The sequence below is a fragment of the Heloderma suspectum genome, chromosome 4, assembly GCF_057233095.1.
Source record: "Heloderma suspectum isolate Gila_16-S chromosome 4, 16-S_ref, whole genome shotgun sequence".
NCBI classification, from domain to species: Eukaryota; Metazoa; Chordata; class Lepidosauria; order Squamata; family Helodermatidae; genus Heloderma; species Heloderma suspectum.
In genome coordinates, this window is record NC_139461.1 from 123,201,812 (window position 1) to 123,224,463 (window position 22,652).

Consider the following 22,652-nt stretch of genomic DNA (forward strand, 5'->3'; position numbering starts at 1 on the left):
AGAAAAGTCAGACGTTGTCCCTGTATAAGCATATCCTCAAAAAAGATTAGCTGTTGCAAGCTCCATTACATTCAGTAGCATTATTTATTTTACTTACTTACTTACTTACTTACTTACTTACTTACTTACTTAAAATATTTCTTGGCTGCGTTTCAGGATAGAAGCCCTCCCAAGGCGGCTTACAACAATAAAATACTTAAAAATAGTTAAACTATTAAAAGTGATAAAAACATAAAAACAATAAAAACAACAATAAAAGCCAACAATAAAACCAGCAACAATGTTCACAGCAGTATCAGCAAAAACAGCAGTCATATCAAGACAAGGCCAAGAAGTCCATTAGCATGGACAAATGCAATGTACAAAATAGGCAATTGTGGATATAGGCTAGGATGTGCAAATGAGCCAAGTTCGAGCTTGTCAAGGTTCTCTGAATTCCACCTTGAAGCTTGTTCTGACTCTGTATCAGAGTGTGACCTTTGATTGTTTTTTTGTTTTCTATTTGCTTGAAAATTTGGGCATACTTCCATGTGCAATGCATTTCCTCAAACTGTGGAAATTCCATCAATGGTCAACAGTTTTGGAATGTACACATTTTCTCCCACTGATTAAAGAGACTCTGGATGCATTTTTTTAAAGCATGCATTTTTTTTTCTTGCACAGTTTTTATATATACACTTTTTAACACATTCATTTCCCCCTGGAAACTGCATCATATGGTCAGAAATGTACAGAATGCTGTCCACAAATTGCATGTGGATTTGTGTCCAGTTCTGGGCTTATGAAGTGGGTAATGTTTGGTCAAAAACAAACTGAAATGAATTTCTTATACATCCATAATACAGGCCACAATTCACATCCCATTGAAGGGGCTTGCAGAGGGAGGACTCATGTCTTAACACTGTCTAGCAGAAGGCATCATGCAGCAATTCCATCTTTTTTTTTCCTTAATGCATTTTTTTTCAGTAAGAAAAAAGATGGAAGAAATAGTGGGGGAAATGGGAAGGTTATGAAGGGAAGATGTCACCTGGATCCCTTGTAAAGTTGTGTGAATGGGGCATAGTGTTGGCCCTGTAAAAGCACCCGGAATCTGGATTCACAGCCACTGTCAGCAGCAATTTCTGAGATCACGGCAACACTTTTTTTTCCACTGCCAAAGATAATTGTTGGGAAATATATTGGTATTTGCTGAATTCACACATGTTGCTTGCCTGTGTATTTTGTTTTTAATGGGGCTTACTCTAATGTCAGGATTGCAGCCTCAGAGCGTACATAGGATTGCAGCCTAAATTTGCATCTAAGTGTGCATAGCACACTGTATCACATTCTCTTACTCTTGCTTATGAGATAAATGGGCGTAGAGATAAGCACACCTGAAGGGGAAATTTTGCAAGGAGAAAAATATCTGGGTTTTCTTGTGCACCCAGTGAGACTATTCATATGAGGCAGACAATCAATATCTGGCCCAGGATAGACAGGAAGAATTATATGCTTTGGCTGAAATTACTTTGATATTTTTCTTTGGATTAGGTTGTCAAGTGACTAAAGATTTTTTAGTTGATTAATTATCTAGCTTTCCATTGATTAATTAATGGATTACATGCAAATAAAATTTATGATTTGCAGAACCTCAGTGGAGGTGCCCCTTTAAAGAATTCTGAAGAAAAGGGGCAGGTGTCAAAGTTCCTCAAGTGGATTTTGGACATCTCCAATCCATACGTTGTCACTGGAGTCCCTCTCCATCATCTTAACTCACCTAAGATCAAATTGGCTGAGGGGACTGTTACTGCAGCTTCCCTGTTACCAAAGCTGAGGAGCTTCCCAGAGCTTGGCTCTTATACACCAGCTCAGGGAATGCAGCAAGGCTCAAACTACCAAGTGTGTGTGGGTGAAGGGAACCCTCCCCCTTAACTTTTGTCATGCCCCCCTTATTATTTCAGTAAGATCCCCCTTACTTTTTCCACCATAATTCAGGTCATGGAATGCAGAGTTTTCCGGACCCCCCCCCCCTTGGGGACTTTGAGCAGTTCTTTGTATCAATGACTGATGAAAAACAGCAACATTTCATGAGCTGCCAACAATACAACAAAAATGGAAATTTCTTTTTTCTCCCTCTGATAAAACTGCATAATAGTGGCTCAGTCCTAGTAAGATAACATACCAAAATACAGATAGATATAGATATAGATATAGATATAGATATAGATATAGATATAGATATAGGGCTCATTCACACCGGGCTTTTATCCTGAGACTGAGATTGCCCCTTCATGGAAGTTTGCAGGCTCTTTACATGATGCCGTGACCCTCCTGCACTAAATGCCCTTTGTCCCATTTTTAAACAGATTGCAGATAATGAGCTATCAAATTACCCCATTGTGTTCCACTTCAGTTTCCTCTGTCAAAAGAGTTAAGGTGGGAAGAAGAGGAGTGAGATCAATGAAAGTTAATGAAAGACTCAGATATGGGGAGAAGCGGGGGGGGGGGAGGAGAATGGGGAAAAGGAGCATGTGTAAGGGGAGTCAATTGTGATCCTGCATTTAAAAAGGAAGCAGAAAGCCCAGTTTTAAATGCAGGATTTTAGGCTGGTGTAGAAATGCCCATAGATGGAGAATAATGTCCCAAAACTGCCATCTGAGGTAACCACTCTACTGCATGTTATGGACAGCCCAGGTTGTCCTTTTAGTTTCTCATGATACAACGCTCCAATAAGGCTACCATACTGTGCTTTTTGACATTTACTTTGGCTGAATCTACACATAGCAGTTATACCATTATCATACCGTTATTATTACAACTATTGGTGCCCATTGGTGTCACGTGTACCAATAGTTATGAAAATGGTATCATAACAGTATAACTGGTATGTGTAGATTCAGGCTTTGTCCTAAACAAATGCCTTAACTGTCTCATGCTGCTCCAGGAATTCAGAACTATAAAAACCACACAGGAGGGGTGGAGTCCAAGGCTGGATCAGGGGACTACATGTGTGTGGGTTTTCCCACATTATCCTCTCTTTTCCACCTGGTTTATAAATTCTTGTACTATCAGAGCACCATGCAATAGAAGCAAGGGGAAGCAGCAATCACATCTGTCTCATAAGACTGGGGTCTTTAACAGTTCAAGCAGTACACATGCCTGGTACATTCCCTGTTTTTTTAAAAAGTGTTGATTACAGTCAACAGATGCACTTTATATGTGTGGCTTTGTCTTTCCGTTAAGTATAAATTTACACTGCCATTGCTTCATTTCTTACAAAAATGAGTGTTTATTCTTAAAATCTCTAACACAGAAATGATGCAGATATTGAGACATCTCACTCGGAATGTGTGAATCAGCAAAACTTGAGCTTGCTGAAGTTCTCTGAATTCCATCTTGAATCATGTTCAAACTCAAGTCGGTGGCAGATTGCAAATTTTGTGAAAATCCACGTGAAAATCCATGGCTATTTTTATGTGCATTTTTTCCAAATATATTCATCAGCTGTGGGCATCTTTGAAATGTACACATTCTTCTTTGATTGATTAAATTGTATTTGTATGCATTTTTCAAAAGTACGTATTTTTTCCTGTGCATTTTTCAAAAGTACACATACTGCTGAATGCATTTTGGGGGGTCCACATATTTTTGGTCCACTCATTGCAATCTCAGAACTGTATGGACTTCAACTGCAGATTGTGTCTGAGTCCGTGTTCAGTCCAAAAGTGTGAACTGGATAAATCCTGATCAAAAATGAACTGAAATAAATATCTCATTCTGTCTAAATAGGCATAGGATTGTGCCCTTAACAGACATCTAAGTATAAAGGTACATAAAACACTACTTTGGGTCAGTTTGGACATCAAGATAAACTATGGTATCTCCTGACAGAAATGAGCTGCAGCTTGCACCCCCCCCCTTTTTTTTTTTTCCTACGAGGAGAGGATTGGAAGCTTTCACTTCTATTCTTGATTAACCCCAGTTTAGGATTATTTCTGAGCCCTAAACTGTGATTAATCTTAACTATGGTTTACTGAAACAAGCCAGCTTCATAATCATAACCCATATTTTGAAGTTGGCTTGTTTCAAACAAATCGTAGTTAAGATTAATCACAGTTTGCTGGGTTTAGACAAAATGACAAGTTTAGCTTAATGAAAATGCAAACAAAATCTTTCACTCTCCTCCTTGTGTCTGTGAAGGAGGCAGCTCATTCATGGCAGCTCCTTCCGATCACAATAAACTATGGTTTATACAGCCAAACCAGTTCTCTCTGTTTTCATCATTGCCCTTCTTAAAAAAAAAAAAAAAAAGTTAGCCAGTGCTAATGAAATCATAGTAGCTCTGTATGATTAAAAAAAAAAAAAAATCAAGGGCACAATCCTTTGCACTCTGCCTGCTCTGCATTCTTGGCTAGATGCACGATTTTGTGCGTCTAGCTGGGGCTTTGGAGAGGTGGCAGGAACAGGCCTGGAGACCCCATAGGAAGCAGCATAAAGGAGTTTCTGTGGTCTCTTCCCCTCCCCGCCCCGCCCCTGGAAATGCCCTCCTTTTGCCCTCTCCACTCTCCATTTTATGAGCACAGAGAGGCAGCCACTGTGGTTCTCCCCATGCAGACTATGATGATAGTCTCCCCATGATACTGGTATGTATCATGTATATGCTATTGATTCCCAGCATGTTCTAGATCCTGCTATTTAGAACCTTGCTGATTTTAGTAAAATCATGGGCCATGATCATTTGCTATACACATATTTATTCTGTCACATTTATAAAAAAATACTAGTGATCCAGGTGTTTTTTTTAAAAATCCAAATTTGGGAAATGAGAAGTTATGTAAGGAACATGCTCCCCATTGTTGACGTAGTATCATGAGGCAGGGATGGGGACGGCTTCCATTTTACACAGGCCCAATTCCTTTGTATCACATATTACAAGAGGTACTTAGTGTAGGGCTGTCAGGGTTCCACCCTTATGACCTGGACCCGCTGAACAACTCCTTAAGGATCTCTTGCCTCTTTAAGAGTCCCACCTTCCTTCTTTTAAATGTCCCCTTCCCAATAACTGCAGAAATGAAACTACTCCTCTCAGGGATACCTCCTCCCAACAAAAACTCAGGCCTCCAGAACTGACCTTTTCCCTTGCCTCTGTAGGCCTCAAACCTTCACAAGGGCAAAGGAATGTGCTCAGTCCAATACTACAGGAAGAGACTCTTTGGCCTGGTAATTTAGGAACTGGGTGGGCCTAACAGCCATAGGATAAATTGCTAGAATTTGTCTTGCGAGCGGAGATGGGTCAAAGAAGACACAGACAACATGTTTGGATTGAAAATTGGGCCACATTTTATTGAAATATTTGCAAAGGGGTAACTAGGACGGGCATCTACCTGTGTCAGCGGCTAGCTGACACTTCATGGGCGAAAACACACCCAGCCTGAGGGGTGGCGGTGATCTCGCCATCCCTCCGGACTGCCCCTTGTGGGGGAGGTAGACCTTCCGGTGTCACCCCCAACCCGGTGCCGCACAACACCTGGGTGAGTGAGTAGGGTTGGTCTCCCAGGCAACCCTTATCCCCCTGCTGAGCCGCACAACCCGTTCAGGGGGCCTCAGGTGTCACCTGTCACCATAAGGTGCCTCTGCGTGCACACCATCCCTACTCCCTTTCCAGTTTTGCCCGTCCTAGGCGCCAAGTGGAATGTGACCAATGATATAGACTAGGGATGTACGAAAGTCACTTACATTTTCGCAGCTTGGCTTCGCGGTGGGGGGGAGGCGCTTCACTTTTCCCCCCGAAGTTCAGGCGAGGGGGGGGAGGCGTCCCACCTTGCCCGGCCGAAATTCAGGCTGGGGGGGAGGCGCCCCGCCTCGCCCGGCCGAAATTCAGGCCGGGGAGAAGCTCCCCGTCTCCCCAGCCACAAAACAAAAAGTAAAAAAGAAAAAGACCCCGTGATAGGCTACGTGACGATTTATGTAGCCTATCATGGCTAGATTTCCAAAGTCAGCCATGATAGGCTGTGTAAATCATCACGTAGCCTATCACGGGTGACTTTAGGGGGAAAAAAAAGCGCGTACGTAAATGGCGGCGCCCATGGGCGCCGCCATTTGCGTTCCTTATTTTGGCACATCTAGTCTATGTAAAGATTTACGTAGACTACGGTGAAAATAAGGGCAACGCAAATAGCGTCCCCTTATTTTCGCCGTAGTCTACGTAAATCGTCACGTAGACTAGACGTGCCAAACTAAGGCCCCATGGGCGCCACCATTTGCGTACGCACTTTTTTTTTTTTTCCAAAGTCACCCGTGATAGGCTATGTGACGATTTACGTAGCCTATCACGGCTGACTTTGGAAATCTAGCCGTGATAGGCTACGTAAATCGTTACGTAGCCTATCACGGGTGGTGTTTTTTTTTACTTTAGGTTTTTTTTTTTTTTTGCAATGGTGGCGGCGGCAGCCAGTCGGGAGACCGGCCACTTCCCCCGCCCGCGATGAAACACCGCCGAACCGGCCTCTGCACCAATCAGAGGCCCATACGTCTTATCACCCCACCCGGCTGCAATGCCCCCCCCTTTCAGCCAGACAAGCTGGCACTGGGTAGGGCATTTGCGAGCGGAGATGGGTCAAAGAAGACACAGACAACAAGCTTGGATTGAAAATTGGGCCACATTTTATTGAAATATTTGCAAAGGGGTAACTAGGATGGGCATCTAACTGTGTCAGCGGCTAGCTGACACTTCATGGGTGAAAACACACCCAGCCTGAGGGGTGGCGGTGATCTCGCCATCCCTCCGGACTGCCCCTTCTGGGGGAGGTAGACCTTCCGGTGTCACCCCCAACCCGGTGCCGCACAACACCTGGTTGAGTGAGTAGGGTTGGTCTCCCAGGCAACACTTATCCCCCCGCCGAGCCGCATAACCCGTTTGGGGGGCCTCAGGCGTCACCTGTCACCATAAGGTGCCTCTGCGTGCACACCATCCCTACTCCCTTTCCAGTTTTGCTCGTCCTAGCCGCCACAGGAGTCACAGGCCTATTGCCTGTGAAACTCCCCCCACCTGCACAGAAGAACTTCCCGCAGGCCCCTTTGCAGATCGGCCAAAAATAAGTCATTGCCTATGTCTGACAGGTGGACACCATCCTGCCTGTAAAGCTCCCTCCTAGTCCAATGAATTCCTTGGTGGTTGATGCAACTGTCACCATGCTCTGACAACCCACGTGCCAGTTCTCTATTCACCTTGCGCCAGGCCCTTTCCATGGCCGCATTGCTCTGCGCCCTCCACATGATTCTCGGGAGCATTGAGGACCATAATATGGTCACCCCCGGCCAGCGATGTCGGATCGTCCGCAGATCGGCCAACACCTGCTCGATCAAGCCCTTTCCAGGCTTGCAGCCCAGGTCGTTCCCTCCAAGGTGTAACACCAGGACCTGTGGAGGGAAACTGACCAAACCTCGATGAAAGAGTGTGGGGAGAAGACGGTCCCATCACATACCCCGTTGGCCCAGCCATTGTATCGCCACCTGTTGGGGAAACTGCAGCCATGATCCAAAGGCCGACGTAGAAGCTCTGCGGGCAGCCCAAAAAACCATACTGTGCCCACAAATGAGCACCCGTACCGGCGTCGGTCGAATCCCATCTAAATAAAACATTGGGGAAGGCGAAGAGAATCATCAAGAAGCATCAGGCAACTTGCAAATGTAAGAGCGGAAGGCCCTGGAGCACCATCTCCCTACCGCTTTCACTTGCTTGGATGAAAAACCTATGGCAGCTGCCGTAGAGGCCGCCCCAATACGAAATGAGTGAGTCCTGAAACGATAATGCCCCAGACCCAGTGTTGTCAAGGCTAACTTAGTGACTGCCCCAAATTGGAACTTTGTCAGTGGTGAACCATCCGCATGGCAAAATAGGGGACCCTCACTTGCCCCGCGGTGCTCAGTGAAAGCCCGCAAGGCCCTGACCGGGCATAACTCGTCGGCCTGGGACTGGTTAAGGGTAACCAATGCTCCCTTGCCTGCCTGATCGGTTTTTGAACATCGAATATGGAGGTGAATCAGGCTAAGCTGGATCTGGATATCTGAATACTTTAAGGCCCTCCCGGTGGTGTTGGATTTGGAGGCCCAGACCAGTTCTGAAATCCTGAGGGCCCCAAAAAAGGCTGTTAAAGCTGCAACGTGAAAGAGGGAGGCTTCGTATGGAGAAGAGCAAATGGAGGGCCACAATGCCCGAAGGCCTGTGAGAATAACTGGTGACAAAGGGTGCCTGGAGTCTGGCGGGGCAGGAAATATCCGTGCCCAGCCTTGCACAGCCCTCCTAATTCGGAAATCTGAGGTGGAGTCCTCTACCCCTCGCACTTTGGCCCAGAAGGCCAAAGAGGCGAGCTTCCCCAAAATGGTCCTAGCAGATAGTCCCTTGTTATGCAGATGTACGCAAAATTGTAACAAGTGGTCCACAGGTAAGGGCCACACATCCTGCAACTGAAGCCCGCACCCGAAGGCGCCAAACGCCCTACCTGCTCTCTCGTAGGCAGCTCTAGTGCTGGGGGCTATAGAGTTCAGGATAGCGTGTTCGACTTGAGAGCGCCAATCTCCCACAGTTCTTCTGGTATGGGGTCTGGCAGCAGACGTGCCCACGGAGCCAACGCACGGAACCTGTCGATCTGGTTTCATGACAAAGCATCGGCTACAGGGTTCCCCAGACCCGGCACATGGCGGGCGCGGAACCAGATGTTGTGGCGTAGGCATTGGAGGGTAAATGCTCTAACTAACTCCATGACCCTTTGGTTTCTAGAGGATAATGTATTAATGACATGCACTACAGCCAAGCTGTCGCACCAAAAAAGGGCGACAGAGTTGGCCATCAAGTCTGCCCAAATATGTACAGCCATGTAAATGGGGAAGAATTCCAGAAAGGTGAGGTCCTGACAGATACATCTGGCAGCCCAGGTCTCTGGCCACTGGCCCAGGCACCACCGGTCTCGCCAAATTAGCCCAAAACCAAAGGTGCCAGCCGCGTCCAAATGGATCTGCATGTTGGCTCGTAGAAGTAATTCGCGTCTCCAAAAGGAGATGCCATTAAAGTCCATCAGGAATTTAAGCCATACCCGCAGGTCCATGTGCATAGTAGAGGTGACTCTGGTGTGATGATGCGGGAGTTGAAGACCCCGCATTGCCCAGCAGAGCCGTTGCAGGAATGCACGGCCGGGGGCAACCACCCTACAAGCGAAGTTCAGATGGCCAATGACTTCCTGTAGTGCTCTAAGGGAGACTTTATGAAGGTGCAAGATGGACTGGAGCTTATTTTTAAGTACCAGCAATTTATCGTGAGGGAGACGAGAACACTGTGCGCGGGTATCGAGCTCGATCCCCAAGAACATCAAAGTAACAGCTGGGCCCTCTGACTTCTCATGTGCCAAAGGGACACCCAAGTCTGAGGAAAGGGATATGAATGCCCTAATCAGGTCAGAGCATTGACTGCCGTCCCCGGGTCCAGCAAACAGGAAGTCATCCAAATAATGGACCACATTGCCGCAGCCCGCTTCGTCCCATATGGCCCATTCCAGAAAGGTGCTAAATGTTTCAAACATGGTGCAAGTGATGGAGCATCCCATAGGGAGGGCACGGTCGATGTAAAATTTGTTCTGGAAGGAAAATCCCAGCAAATCAAAATCCAGAGGATTGATAGGCAAAATGCGAAAAGCGGATTTGATATCACACTTGCCCATCAATGCCCTGTGGCCCAGAGCTCTTATCACGGCTACCGCAGCGTCAAAGGATGTATAATGCACGGAACATAGGTAATCTGGAATTTCATCATTAACCGACTGGCCCTTGGGGAAAGAGAGGTCATGAATTAACCTGAATTCACCGGGCAATTTCTTGGGTATAATTCCCAAAGGGGAAATCCTCAGGTTTGGTAGCGGGGGCGAGGAAAAGGGGCCGATGACCCAACCTGACTGAACTTCTTTGTTAATCTTATCTTGCACCTAGCGCCGCATGCTAAGAACAGACCGGTGGTTACCGGTCAAATACGGCCTGCACAGGCCCGTAAAGGGGATCCTGAAACCCAATGTAAAGCCGCGTTCCAAGTAGATCGCTGCCTGCCGATTTGGGTAACGACCTAGAAGTTGAAGGAGTGGAACAATCTTAACTGGGCTGGGGCCCTTTGGGAGGGGGAGGATGCCCACCGCCCTGTTTTCTGCCACCCCGGCCATCCTTTGGGGGACCTCTCCAACCTCTGCCTTTTGGGCAAGAGGAGCAGGAGTGTTGACCACCACAAAGGGAGCACTCATGCTGGAAGCATGGAAGGGAGCACTCCCATGGGTTATGGGAGCAGGAACCTTTGGAGTTGAACTCCCAGCACAGCCAGCAGTGTTGAACCCCTGGACCCGCAATAGTCTTGGCGGCTATTGCGGGCGACAGCTTGGCCAGGATGTGGCCGCTGTTGGACCTGTCGCCGAAGCCTGGCCTAGAAGGGGTCATGAATTGGAGCCAAAGGTCCTGGTCCTTCAGATCCCAGCACATGGAGGTGTCGATGGCGGCCCTCCTTCGGAAGGCCTCGTCGTAAGCCAGCCATGTGCTCCCCTCATATTCGGAGTAAGCCCTGTATATTATGTCGAGGTACTTGGTGGGAACCCAAGCCCTCTCAGGGAACCTCTGTTGGAGGATGCCAGCGTAAATTAAAAAGCCTGGCAACCAGTTCGCCCAGGTGCAAGGCACCTTGCGAGCTTTGCTCCGCTCAGGATCCAGGTCACGGATCCTATCTTTGTCGCTGGGTTCGGGCTCACGAAAGAGCAGGGCAAAGACATCGATAAATTCACCCCGCAATATCTTTTCTCTAGTGGCAATGGTTAAGTGAAAACCAATAGGGGAGGACGTAGCACCAGTGGGCATAGATCCACGACTCAGGTTGGCACATGGGTCAATCGAGGACAACTGTGGGGCTAGCAGGGAAGGAGGTAGGGAAGCTAGGGGGTCACTAACCGAACTGGCAGGCCCCTGCCAAACACTGGCGGAGGCGACGTTAAGCAGATGAGGCTGGACTAATGGCGGGGCAGGCGCATCTCCTGCCGGTAGTAGTAAGGGGAATGAAGCCCCAGGCCCCAAAGAACTGGGAGGGCTGGCCAATGGAGCAGCTGAACTAGGAGTTGAGGCTGAGGCAACGGGCTGAGGAGGACTAACTGCGGGGGCTGAAATAACTGAAGGAAGTGGACGAGGGGGGACTGGGCTGCCTTGAAAGGTAACCCACGGCACCCAACCCCAGGGGTTGATTTGCCCCATACCTGGCCAGGCGAATTGAGGTGCCAAAGCAGTCTCACCTGTACCAATCGTGGGCATGCTCTCATCCCCAGCTGGAAAAACCGAGGTTGTTGCTTGTGCACCCAGGGAAGATGAGGCCGCAGAAGGGAGGAGCTCCGCTGAAGGCGGTAAGCCTTCTGGAAGAGCCAAGGAAGAGGAGGTGGATGCCTCAATAGCGTCCAGGCGATCTGAAATAGAAAGGAGCAACGAGCGTTGGGTCTGCTGTCGCGTTCGCTTGTGCTGGACCACTGAGGATTTTTTGTGCCTGGCCCGGGGAGGAGGAGGGATCCCCGAGGAACGCTCAGCAGCTTCCAAACGAGAAAGAATTGATGCCAGTACCGGGTCTGCGTCCTCATCAGAGTCAGAATCGGGCCTTGGCAGTGGTCTTTTGGGGAGGGGGGAGGGGCCCTCCCCTTCTCTTTCTTACCACCCTGGCCTTTCTTGGGAGGCATGATGCAGGAGGTGAATTAAGCTAGCTGCTATCAAAGAGTTAAGAAAGCCGCTGTGCACCCCGGACAATAGGCAGCCACCCCACAGTCTTAAGATCTGTGGGTACGAGTTCCAGACCAAGACAGAGAGGCCTGGGGATGAAGATGGGAGCGCTGCACTACCGTTTAGATAGAAAATCAGATTTCAAGAGGCGCAGCCAGGGGCCAGAGGTGATGGAGCTGCGTTTGAGCGCGGGCGCCCTCAGCCGAGGGCACCCTGTCTTGGGAGGCACCAAACAGGCAGCCGCCGCTGTTACACAATTTTATTAATTAAATATTTAATTAATAATCATGATTTAATTTTTTAATTTTGGGGGGGTGGGGGGGGAGACGTCCCAAGCCCCTGGGAGGCGACCAATCGGGGCTGTGATATACACGCCCCGACTCTGGCTCAGCAGCCAAGCGCCCCTCCCAACAGGCAGACTCGGCTGACGAGTGGGCGGGGCAGGCAGACCGCCGCTTGGAGTGCTGCCGCCGGCAAACACGGGCGCCACACTCACCCGCCCGCCGACGCTCCTCGCCAGGAGCAAAACCTCAGGGGCCGAGGCGGCACCGGCGGGAGGCCAGCAAGGCGAGGAGGATGAGGCCGGCGAGGCCGGCGGCCAGATAGACAGGCCGGCCGGTAGGCGGGCTGTGAGCCGGCCCGGCGGCTGGCGGGCCGGTCAGGTGAGTGGGCGGGCGGGCAGGCGATTGAGCAAGCGGGCGGGAGGGCAGGCGGGCGGGTTGAGCGAGCGAGCGGGAGAGCGGGCGGGAGAGCAAGTGAGTAAACTGGAGAACGAACGGGAGGGCGGGCGGGGGGGAAAGGAGCCGGCGAGGGAGGGAGGGAGGAGGAATGATATCACCAATAACTCCGGAGCCCCGGAGGCAGCAACGTTGGCTCTCCCAACGGCCAGAAGGTGCTGTCCAAGAGGGAGCCGCTCCAGAGCACGCAAGGCCCGCCGCGAGTGTCGGCAACTCGATAGCTGTGTGAAGCGAAGATTTTGGCGCGCAGAAGCACGCTGGGTCCAGGCGGCTGGAACAAGGACGAAGCCGTTCTCCAGCAGGCCAAAGTCCCTCGTCGTGTCTTTAGCTGCGTCGCACCAAAGAGCTGAGATAAGGAGGGGGGTCGAGTTTAAGACAACTCGGCCTGCTCCTCCCCGACTGTTGGTGCGACTGGGGTGCACCAATCAGAGGCCCATACGTCTTATCACCCCACCCGCCCGCAATGCCCCCCCCTTTCAGCCAGACAAGCTGGCGCCGGGTAGGGCATTTCTAGTTGGACACTTACTCCATGCATTCTTCAAGGCAGTAATTGCAGGGATCTAATTACATGGCTTTTTAATTAACCTGCTTATCTTAGCCTTTTGTTGTTTTGGAGGCCTCTACAAAGTTTTATCTAGTTGATCTGATGCTTATACAAAAGGACTTCTCTCGTATAATACTTCAAGAAAAGTTGCAGGATTTGATTGTGATACATGGGTTGAAATTGTTGACAGCTCTTTCTAGGCTGCTGTACCTGCAAATGTTACTGCAGGAGGAATGAAAAAGGCAGCAGAAAGTCTGAAAAAACAAAATCAACATTTGAAATCCAGGATCAGCTTTGACAATAAGGTTGCTTTATGATGCATGGAGGATTGTTAAGGCATATTAAAAATGTATGTTGCCTAGTGCGATTTATTTTTTCATGGTCCTGTCATAGCTCCATTATGTGGGAGGATGACTCAGAGAAATTTTTTTCACGCAGTGCTACAAGAAAGACTTATCCACAGAATAGTGTTATAATGTGAGCAGGAAGGGACAGTTTCTGGTAGCTTTATATGATGATTTATGATTGTGTGAAAAGCAAAAAGAAACATAAAATGACCTATTTATGAGAGAACAACCATTTTGGTTATCTCTTTTTCATCTCTCCAGTATAGTAGGAAGCAAAACTTGGAGGTGAGAAGTAGTAGGCAGGGGTTCCCCAGGCAAACAGATGAGCAAAGTATGAATATGTGGCTGGACACCATTCTAGGAGATTTGTGAGGACTCTCATTCCTTGGCAAGAGATGTCACAAAAATGCATTAACATCCCACTTCACCTGTTCTGTGGCTGGCTGTCATAGCCTGCACAACTGCTGGGACTAAAGCCACATAGATCCGAATGCAAAATTAGGATCTGTTTATCTAAAATTAAGATCTAGGTTATTCCAAATTCAGGACCAAGTAAAGTTTGTTGCCCATACATACCAGAATGAAGACAGGAGACAGATATAGGGTGAATAAAAGCCACATCTTTATTAATTACAGGGCAGCAACTTGCACACCATAAACTCAAACTCAATTAAGGTCCCTACAACTTAAAGTGAGGGCTAGGAAGCCACACCTCCTACTGTCTTCCTTACATGGGCAAGCCCATCCCAGCTCAGACTGCCCAATCACAGTTGGCTGGCAATGACCTGATCCATACTTCTCATTGCCAGCCAAAATTAAGGCTTGCTGAGGGGCCCCATGCCATTGCCAACCTCCACTGCCCATCCATTACTGGTCAGCTTTGGATGGGATGATGCCTCCAGGGCCCAACAGTCCCCTTCAACACATGCACCCTGAGCCAGTCAACAATGAGAGCTTGGTGGGGAAGCAACTATTCACCCTTAAGATGCCTCAGGATGGCCTGGAAGTATATAAATCAGACCATATTGTAAAGCCTCACCTCCCTGCCAAGCCAGCAGTGTTGAGTAGGTAAAAAAGGGGAATTATCTCAGACCCAATATGACCCCCCCCCAAACCCCGAACAAGAACACCTTACTCAGTCTGAAAGGTGACTGGCTACTCCTCTACTGCTTACCCTTGAAGTGTGGGCTGCCATGTTGCACTGCTGATGCAGAGGATGCAACTCCAACATATTTTCATGTCCTCTGGTTCTGAGGGTCCACATCACCCCAAGAAGGGCTCTGATTCCTACAGGTAGTTTGACATCCTACTTCAGAGGGAGCCCTCAGCACTCCCTTCTCTACCTTCCCAGCCTGAGGACATAGTTCTCCCATCAACATCTGACTAGGATGATTTCCCTGCAGCTTCTCCTATCCCTCAGCCATTCTCAGGACTGCAGGAACAGACACTGGTCCTTTAAGAAGAACTACAGTCAACATCCAGAAAAGGTGGAGCTATTAGACCAGACTCTGCCAGCCTATTTAAGTTCTCAGTTGACTGCAGTCCTCTGCTGGGACATCAGCTCTCTTGGTGGGAGAATACTCTAGCCTGCAGTGTGTTATTTGAATACTTCCTGCCGTGTGCTATTTTTATTATTATTATTAATGTTGTTTCTATACCACCCAATAGCCAAAGCTGTCTGGGTGGTTCACAAAAATTAAAACCACGAAGTACAACATTAAAAACAATATAAAATATGAAAGCTTAAAACTACAATATAAAAGTACAACCAGAATAAAACCTAGCAGCAATGCAGAAATTTAAATACAGATTTAAAAGAGTGGAGCTAAAAGACTAGCATGCTAAAATGCTGGGAGTATTTTTTTTGTAAAGGTCTTCACCTGGTGCTGAAAGGAGTACAATGTAGGTGCCAGGTGAACCTCCCTAGGGAGCTCATTCCACAGCCTGGGTGCCACATCTGATCTGAACAGGTAGCCTGGTAGCCACCTGCCTCACTTCCTTTGGCAAGGACTCCCAGAGACGGACTTTGAGCTCCTGCCAGTTCTGACCTGCCTTGCCTGATCGGCTTTGAGTCTGCTTTATCAATTGTGTCGTGACTAGGGATGTACGAAAGGGACTTACCTTGTCCCGCAGCTTTTTTCACGGTGGGGGGGAGGCGCTTCGCTTCTCCCCTCGAAGTTCATGCGAGTGGGGGGTGTCTTCCCGCCTCACCCGGCTGAAATTCAGGCCGGGGGGGAGGCTTCCCGCCTCGCCCCCGGCCGAAATTCAGGCCGGGGAGAAGTACCCCGTCTCCCCGGCCGCGAACTTCAACAGAAAAGTTAAAAAAAAAAAATGCCCCGTGATAGGCTACGTAACGATTTACGTAGCCTATCACGACTAGATCTGCAAAGTCAGCCGTGATAGGCTGCGTTAATCATCACGTAGCCTATCACAGGGGAGGTTTTTTTTTTTTTTTTTACTTTTCTTGGAATGGCGGCGGTGGCAGAATCCCACATTCTGCAGGTTGTCTTTGTCCCCACTGAATTGTGGCCTACACATAGCCCTATCTATAGCCTCTTAAGCAGATTCTCCTCTTCCCCCTTGGTTGCTCTTTTGCCACTAATGAGAAGCACTGTCTTGGAACAGCTTTCAGTTGAAGCAGCTGGCAAAAGGCCCATCATTACGATAAGTGGGTGTTGAGGGAGGTCTGAAATATTTGCAAGGGCCCCTGCGCACAGACATGTTGCATATGCTTGTCAGTGTGGGTGGGGTCATTCCATCTCGGTGACTGAGGGCAGGTTTGGTCTTTGCTGCATCAATGCTTTGAACATGTTATTCTTTCCCATGGAAATGAATGGCAACCATTAAATGGTGCTGAAGAGATGAGAAACAGTGGTGGGCTTGCGTGGTGGTGATTCACTGTATTGTATAGGATTATACATTTCAGAACTAACTTCTTAATGAATTGCTTTATTTGTTCATTCAACAATAACAGAGTAACACACTAGACATACAGCTTCAACTTGTCCATTGAACAACAATACTGTAGAGCTCGGAACCAAATTAAAAACCCCTATGGCTGAGCTTCACACTTCACAGAAATCTGTGTAGGCTATGGTGAATGCCAGATATAAGGTCTGAAACCAGTTAGACTTGTTTTGTTAATACTTGTCTGTCCATAACATAAAATATAATGCAAGGTGGATCTTTCTTTAAACAAAAACTGGAGTCTTTGAGGATCTTGGCCAAAACAGTTAATAAGTTCTTTTATAAATTTCTCCTGGGGATAGGACTTTTCTCTATGGACACTCAACAAACACAAGCCAGACAGTCGATCTTTACTAGGGATGGAAGAACTCACCTCATCCTGCCTTACGCACTGCTCGATGGACCCCGGCCAGCCACCCAACCCTGCTCACCACGAGGCTTGTGGGGGCCTGGAGAGTGGAGCATGGCCTCCCACTCTGTCACCGAGCCACTACCTTGTGTAAAAATAGTGGTTTGGCTTGTTATGGAAAGGTAGATTTTGCACAAATGGCAGCCATTAAGAGGCTCATTTACGCAAAATTACAGGTGTAAATGGCCTAAATAGAAAATGGGCTCTTTACAGCCACCATTTGCATAAAATCAGTACTTTTGTAAAAGGCTGAGCCACCATTTTTACGCAAACAGAACGCCACACTTACCCAACTGTAAGGATGGCCTATTTGATAGCAGGGAACAGTTTGATATGGTCCAGTAGTTCAGTGAGGGTCATGTTGCATATGTCACACAATGTTGGGTGTATTCTTTGGCATGTCTTTTTGCCCACAGCTCATACCAAGTAACAGATTCATCCCAAAATCGTCAGATTTTTAAAGTTCCTGAATGAAATTGACATGGGCTTGAAAGTCTTTTTCTTCAGTGTGGTACATCTGAGATGGATGTAGTTTCAGCAAACTGTAAGCGGGTTGACTTTCATGACTGAAATGAGTTCTCAGTGAGGTAATAAGTGAATCCAGTTAGGGAATGTAGATGGACCACCTGTAGAACTCTTCTGTGGATTGCTTGGGATGATTGGCATGGTTTTTCTGTTATATAGCTTGTCTAGGTGTTTTAAATTCTACATCCACTTCATCAAGTCAGTTCCTTGCACTTCTCTATTATTGTGCTAAAGGTCTCCTCACTAGCTTTCCTGTGTTGTTCCATTATTCACAGCAACTCTTGTATACGTGCTTTCATTTCCATTAAATCTAACTTCACAGACTACAGAGCTTGGGTGACTGGCTCTAGCATTGAAGAATATGTGGTTATAATCACAACAAAAACAATAAAAAAATGATGTCCGTGATGCATACAACAACTGGTATGAAGTTAACTTGTCTTGGTGTTGCTTGATCCTGCTAATTGCTTGAGTTGCAGGACAATACTTGTGTAATTTTCTGCAAACACATGGATACTCTCATATTTTTGAGTCCACCATATTTCACATGGCATTGGTATGTTGGGTATTAGATATCATCTTTGGATACTCTCACATACGTAATTTTTTTAAAATGTTGTCTTCAATTTTGCCAACTGCATTATGCGCATCACTTATGCCGTTCAGATCATTTAGTGAGATTAAGTCTATGGGATGAGCAAGGACCAAAGGTTGCCTGAGGATACATTGCCCTGATTTGTGCTTCAAGCCCACTTTCTTTTCCTGCCATGGTTGAACAGCCATCATATCCTTGTCCAACTAATTTACTGAGATCTAGTCCAAAATCAGAACAGCAGGTGAGATTGTGTTGGCTATGTCTACTGCAATTTGGTCTGAGATGGAAATGAACCCAAGGAATTCCTCATGTACAGATGCATTCCCATCACTTTCTCCCACAGATGTTACACCCAGAGACAGTGGTTCTGTGCCAGAAATATTGGCTGTTTCATCTGCTAAAACTGAGAATCTCATGGAAGTGTTAGCCTTCACAACAATATCTTCCCTCCAAATTTTGCCACACAGTTTATTAACTCATTCTGCATTCTTGGAGAGCTGTACTTAGCATTGTCTGCCTCAGTTCCCATATTTTAAATTTTAATATTTTATCCCCTGCCTCAACATGAAAATGTAAAAGGTCTATCATGCTACCTGTGGCATTGGCCTTACCACAAAGAGCAAGGTCATGTGATGCATGATGCATGACTGTCCACAGGTCCATTGGATATCATACATCAAATCCTCCTTGTTCCATTACTTTCATAGATCACATGACCACAAACTCTTGCTGACACTTAAATTCATTACTCAAAAGGTGTTGAGTTACATCACTGGTAGCCAGCTAGGGATGTACGAATCCCTTACCTGATTCCGTGCAGGGGCATCCGTGGTGGTGGGGAGGCGCTCCATCCCTCCCCCTGGAATCCTCGATGGGGGGAGGCGCTCTGTCCCTCCCCCTGGAATCCTGCTGGCCAGCTCCGCTCCACGGCCAAGCCGTGGAGCCGCCGGCCGGCTCCGGCTGCCCGCAGCCAGACATCCGGCCACTGGGCAGCCCTGCAGGGATGCAAATGGTGGCTGTTGTAGCCACCGCCATTTGTGTCCCTGTATTGAGCCGTGATAGGCTACGTAAATATTTACGTAGCCTATCATGGCAGGGGGAAAACCCCCAGTGTATGCAAATGGCAGCAGCCGCTGCCATTTGCGTACGCTGGGTTTCCCCCCCCCCCGCCATGATAGGCTACGTAAATAGTTATGTAGCCTATCATGGCAGGGGGGGAAAAAACCCAGCGTACGCAAATGGCAGTAGCCGCTGCCATTTGCATATGCTGGGGTTCCCCCCCCATGATAGGCTACGTAAATACGTAGCCTATCATGGCCTCCACAGGGACGCAAATGGTGTCCCTGCGTTAGCCGTGATAGGCTACATAAGTATTTATATAACCTATCACGGCTATGAAGAGGAGGAAGCAAATGGCAGCCGCAGGACGGCCGCCATGTGCAAAGCAGCGTGGACGGGAGCAGGTAAGTGCTCTGTTTCGTGCGCCTTTCATTGGTTGGGGGGGCGGGGGCTTCGTTCTGCGATGGATTTCGGGCAGCCGAATGCACTGGCATTCAGCCTCACCAAGATCCGTCATGGAATTCTCTGACATCCCTATAGCCAACACAACGTGAACTATAAAACTCCCATGCCCAGAAAACACTATGGAAAAGTTCCTCCCAGCAACATCTCTTTAAAGCTGGGTGTCTTGGCTTGCAGGACAATAAGCTTCTCTGTTCTGTCTTCCAAGACTGTTGGGGAAAATAGCTCTGAGGACAGGAGTTCAGTTGCCTTGCCCTCCTCCTGGAGTTGTTCCTCAAGGCAGGATCTTCCAACAACACTCTCGCCCCTCCACTGAGGAGGCAAGGGATGCCTGTGCCTTTCACCCAATAGTACACCCAGTCTGCAGCTGGGGCAGCTCTTCAGCTAAGTATCCTTTCAGCTGCCCCCTTAGGCTCTGTTTCTTCCTGCCAGGTCAGGCTCAGTTTCTCCACCCCTTTTACTCTATCATCTTTACAGCCACTGCTGACTCTTATTCCTCTTCCAAACGCACCAACAACCCCAGGCATTAGGCTAGAGATTAAAACCCCTCTTTCATCTGGGCTTTGTCCCCTCCCTCTGCTTGCCTATGCTCTTTTTCTTCCAAGCCATTTTGCTTTTTCTCCCTCCTCTGAATCCTTGGCATTCAGCCAGCCTTCAGTCACCCTTGATCTCTTACTCGCTTTCTCCATCCTCTTTCTGACCCTCAGCGCTTGCCTAGTTGTTGCCCCATTAAGAATGCTCTCCTGTTGCAGCCACACCCCAGAGCTCTGGCCAGCTGAGCAACGTCTCCCTGCTACTTCAGGGATGTGCTGCATAGTAGCAACAACTGCTTGCCTGACCTCCCCCCCCCCGCCCCACATCACTGCTGCTCCCAAGCAGTCTGCCAGCCCTTCCCCTCCCTGTGTTGGCTGAGAGGTGAGTGGCTGTAAGAGTAAAACAGCTGCATACCAGGGCAGGGTATGCCACAGCAATCCCTGATAGTGCTATGCTGAAAATTTCTCCCACATTTTTTTCCACCATTCTCATTCAATTTGATAGAAAAGAAATTGCTTTCGAAAAGAAATTCAAAGGCAGAGAATTTTTGGAGAAATTCTCATGGGTTTGGGGGTTTGGGGCTTACCTTATTTATGAGGTGGCTGAGGAGTGTGCATGAGTGTCCTGTTTGTCATCATACAATAATCTCTGTGGCAGCCGGTAGCCTCCTTGGCTTCCTGCACTTCAATTAAAGCCATCATGAGGAGGACATCATGAAGTAATCTATCCCATGGGACTTTTTCAGTTCAAAAAGTGCAGCTGGCCTGGGAGGCTACAGAGCAATGGAAGGATGTGTAACACAGAGAGAAAACACACACAGCACCCTCAGCCACCTCACAGTGATTAGGTAAGCTCAAAAATACCACCCAAAGAAATTCAAAATTCTGCCTCAGAAAAGTGGACGCTTCAGCACAGTTGCTGTTGCCACCTACAGAAACAGTGCAATGAACCAAAAACCCTGGGGTGGGGGGACCAGAAGCTATGCTACAATCCCTGCCAATAGTGAGTGCTGTCTGTGAAAAACTGTTGGAGAATTTCTCCTTCCCTAGGAGAAATTCAGTAAAATCGTCTCTCCAATTTCTCTGCCCACAAATAGGCTGGAGAAATTTGAAAGGCCGTTTGTGTACAGCTCTAATCCCCGATGATTTGTCACAATGATATTATAGAGTGTAGCTTCTCTTTATTTTCCTCTATAGCTCTTCCATATGTCTTATTAAGTTGCTGTTCCATCGACACCTTTTCTATTGTTCATGACAGAAAGGAAGCTAGAAGCATCTTCATGTGAACCACTATGCCATCCACTTTTTGAGTGCTCTCTTGAAGTTTCATGGAAGTCCTTATACTTGGTACAAACACTGGTAATGAATGTGCCCTGTAAACCCCTCCCCCCTGGTACTACTGGCTGGGAAGATAATATGCAATAACAACATACAGGTCCTTTCAAAACAGCAGAGTATGCTAACAAAGGACAGTATTTAGAAAGCCATGCATGGCGAAATGCTCTTGGACCTGTACTACCATGGCTGAAGTCGTAACTTTCTGTAGGGGCCCAGCACTGCATAAACAGCTCAAATTTTAACTCACCTGCTAGAAGGTTTTCTTTGTAGTGCCCTGTATTCAGCTTTTCCTGTAATTCAAGTTGTACAGTACTGGTCATGCCTCAGTATTTTCAGTTGGGATGTTCTCATGCCCTGCCCCTGCCTGTACTTGGATATTTTCTGTTTTTGAGGCAGAGACATTGGGTGCTACTTGCATGCTGTCTGATGAAGTCGTATCTTCAGTATGCATCTGGGGCTCACTAGCTGTCTTCTGCTTTTTGAAGTAGTTGCAGATGTCCACAGCTAGAAACAGCTCTGCTTCTTTGCTTTCTCTTTCTAGCAACCTTATATAGAAAATCTTGTCCCTTTCCTTCAACCTTCAACCAGTCAAACCAGTAGCACTAAGTTTCTCTTTCTCAAGACAAGGATTTTTGCTACCCATTTTTCTGAGAAACTTATTATCAGCCCTTTTGGTTTCTGTTCTTGGCCACTGCCCCCACCTGCCCCTCCAGAAGCAAAGCTGGGTCCAGAAGCACCCCCCAAGTTCCTCATCTGATCACAAAAAGGCACCACAACTCCTGTGTTGATATTGTCATTGTATTTTTAGGGTTTCCAAAATTTGTGACATTTGCAGAAGAAGCATCATTGATTCAGAACAAGCAGCATTCATCAGAGCTGCCTGCTGGGCCAGGAACGCGCTCCTCAAGAAGAGTGCAAAGACTCTGGGTTTGGCAGCCACTCTCAGTTAGGGATGTACAGATTCTGCAAAATCCTCTCTGCCTGTGTTTGTCAGGTGCCTTTCGTTCCATCGTCCATCCATCGACGGAATTGGATTTCTTTTGTTTCCAAATTCGTGCAAATGCACAGTTGTGCAAATGTGCAATTGCACCCATATTCCCCCAAATGCACATTTTTATGCTTTAGCCTTTGGGGGAAATGCACATTTTGGGGCAGTTTTTTTTAATGCATATTTTTCTATGCCAAAAAATGCACAAAATTCAGGAAAATTAGAAAATCAGTCTGCAAGTCTGCAGAATCCACCCAAAGGGTGAAAGCTGGTCTGCTGTGGAATCCATGGGTTGCATTCGTGAAAATCCCAACTCATCATCTGGGTCTGTTGCAGATTTCTCCAGTGTCCCTACTCTCAATAGGACTGGTCACAAGAGATCAGTCTAAAC

The 22,652-nt window shown here is 47.6% G+C and overlaps 1 protein-coding gene across 1 annotated transcript in view; it reads left to right on the forward strand.

The window, feature by feature from the left end:
• The window catches only part of LOC146347379 (cadherin-9-like), a 203,916-nt gene extending 199,151 nt beyond the window's left edge, over positions 1–4,765 (forward strand). The window contains exon 10 of the mRNA XM_084850555.1: positions 3,293–4,765. Coding sequence (XP_084706681.1) covers positions 3,293–3,298 — 6 coding nt within the window. The 3' untranslated portion in view covers positions 3,299–4,765. The remainder of the gene's footprint in view (positions 1–3,292) is intronic.
• Positions 4,766–22,652: the final 17,887 nt, after the last annotated feature.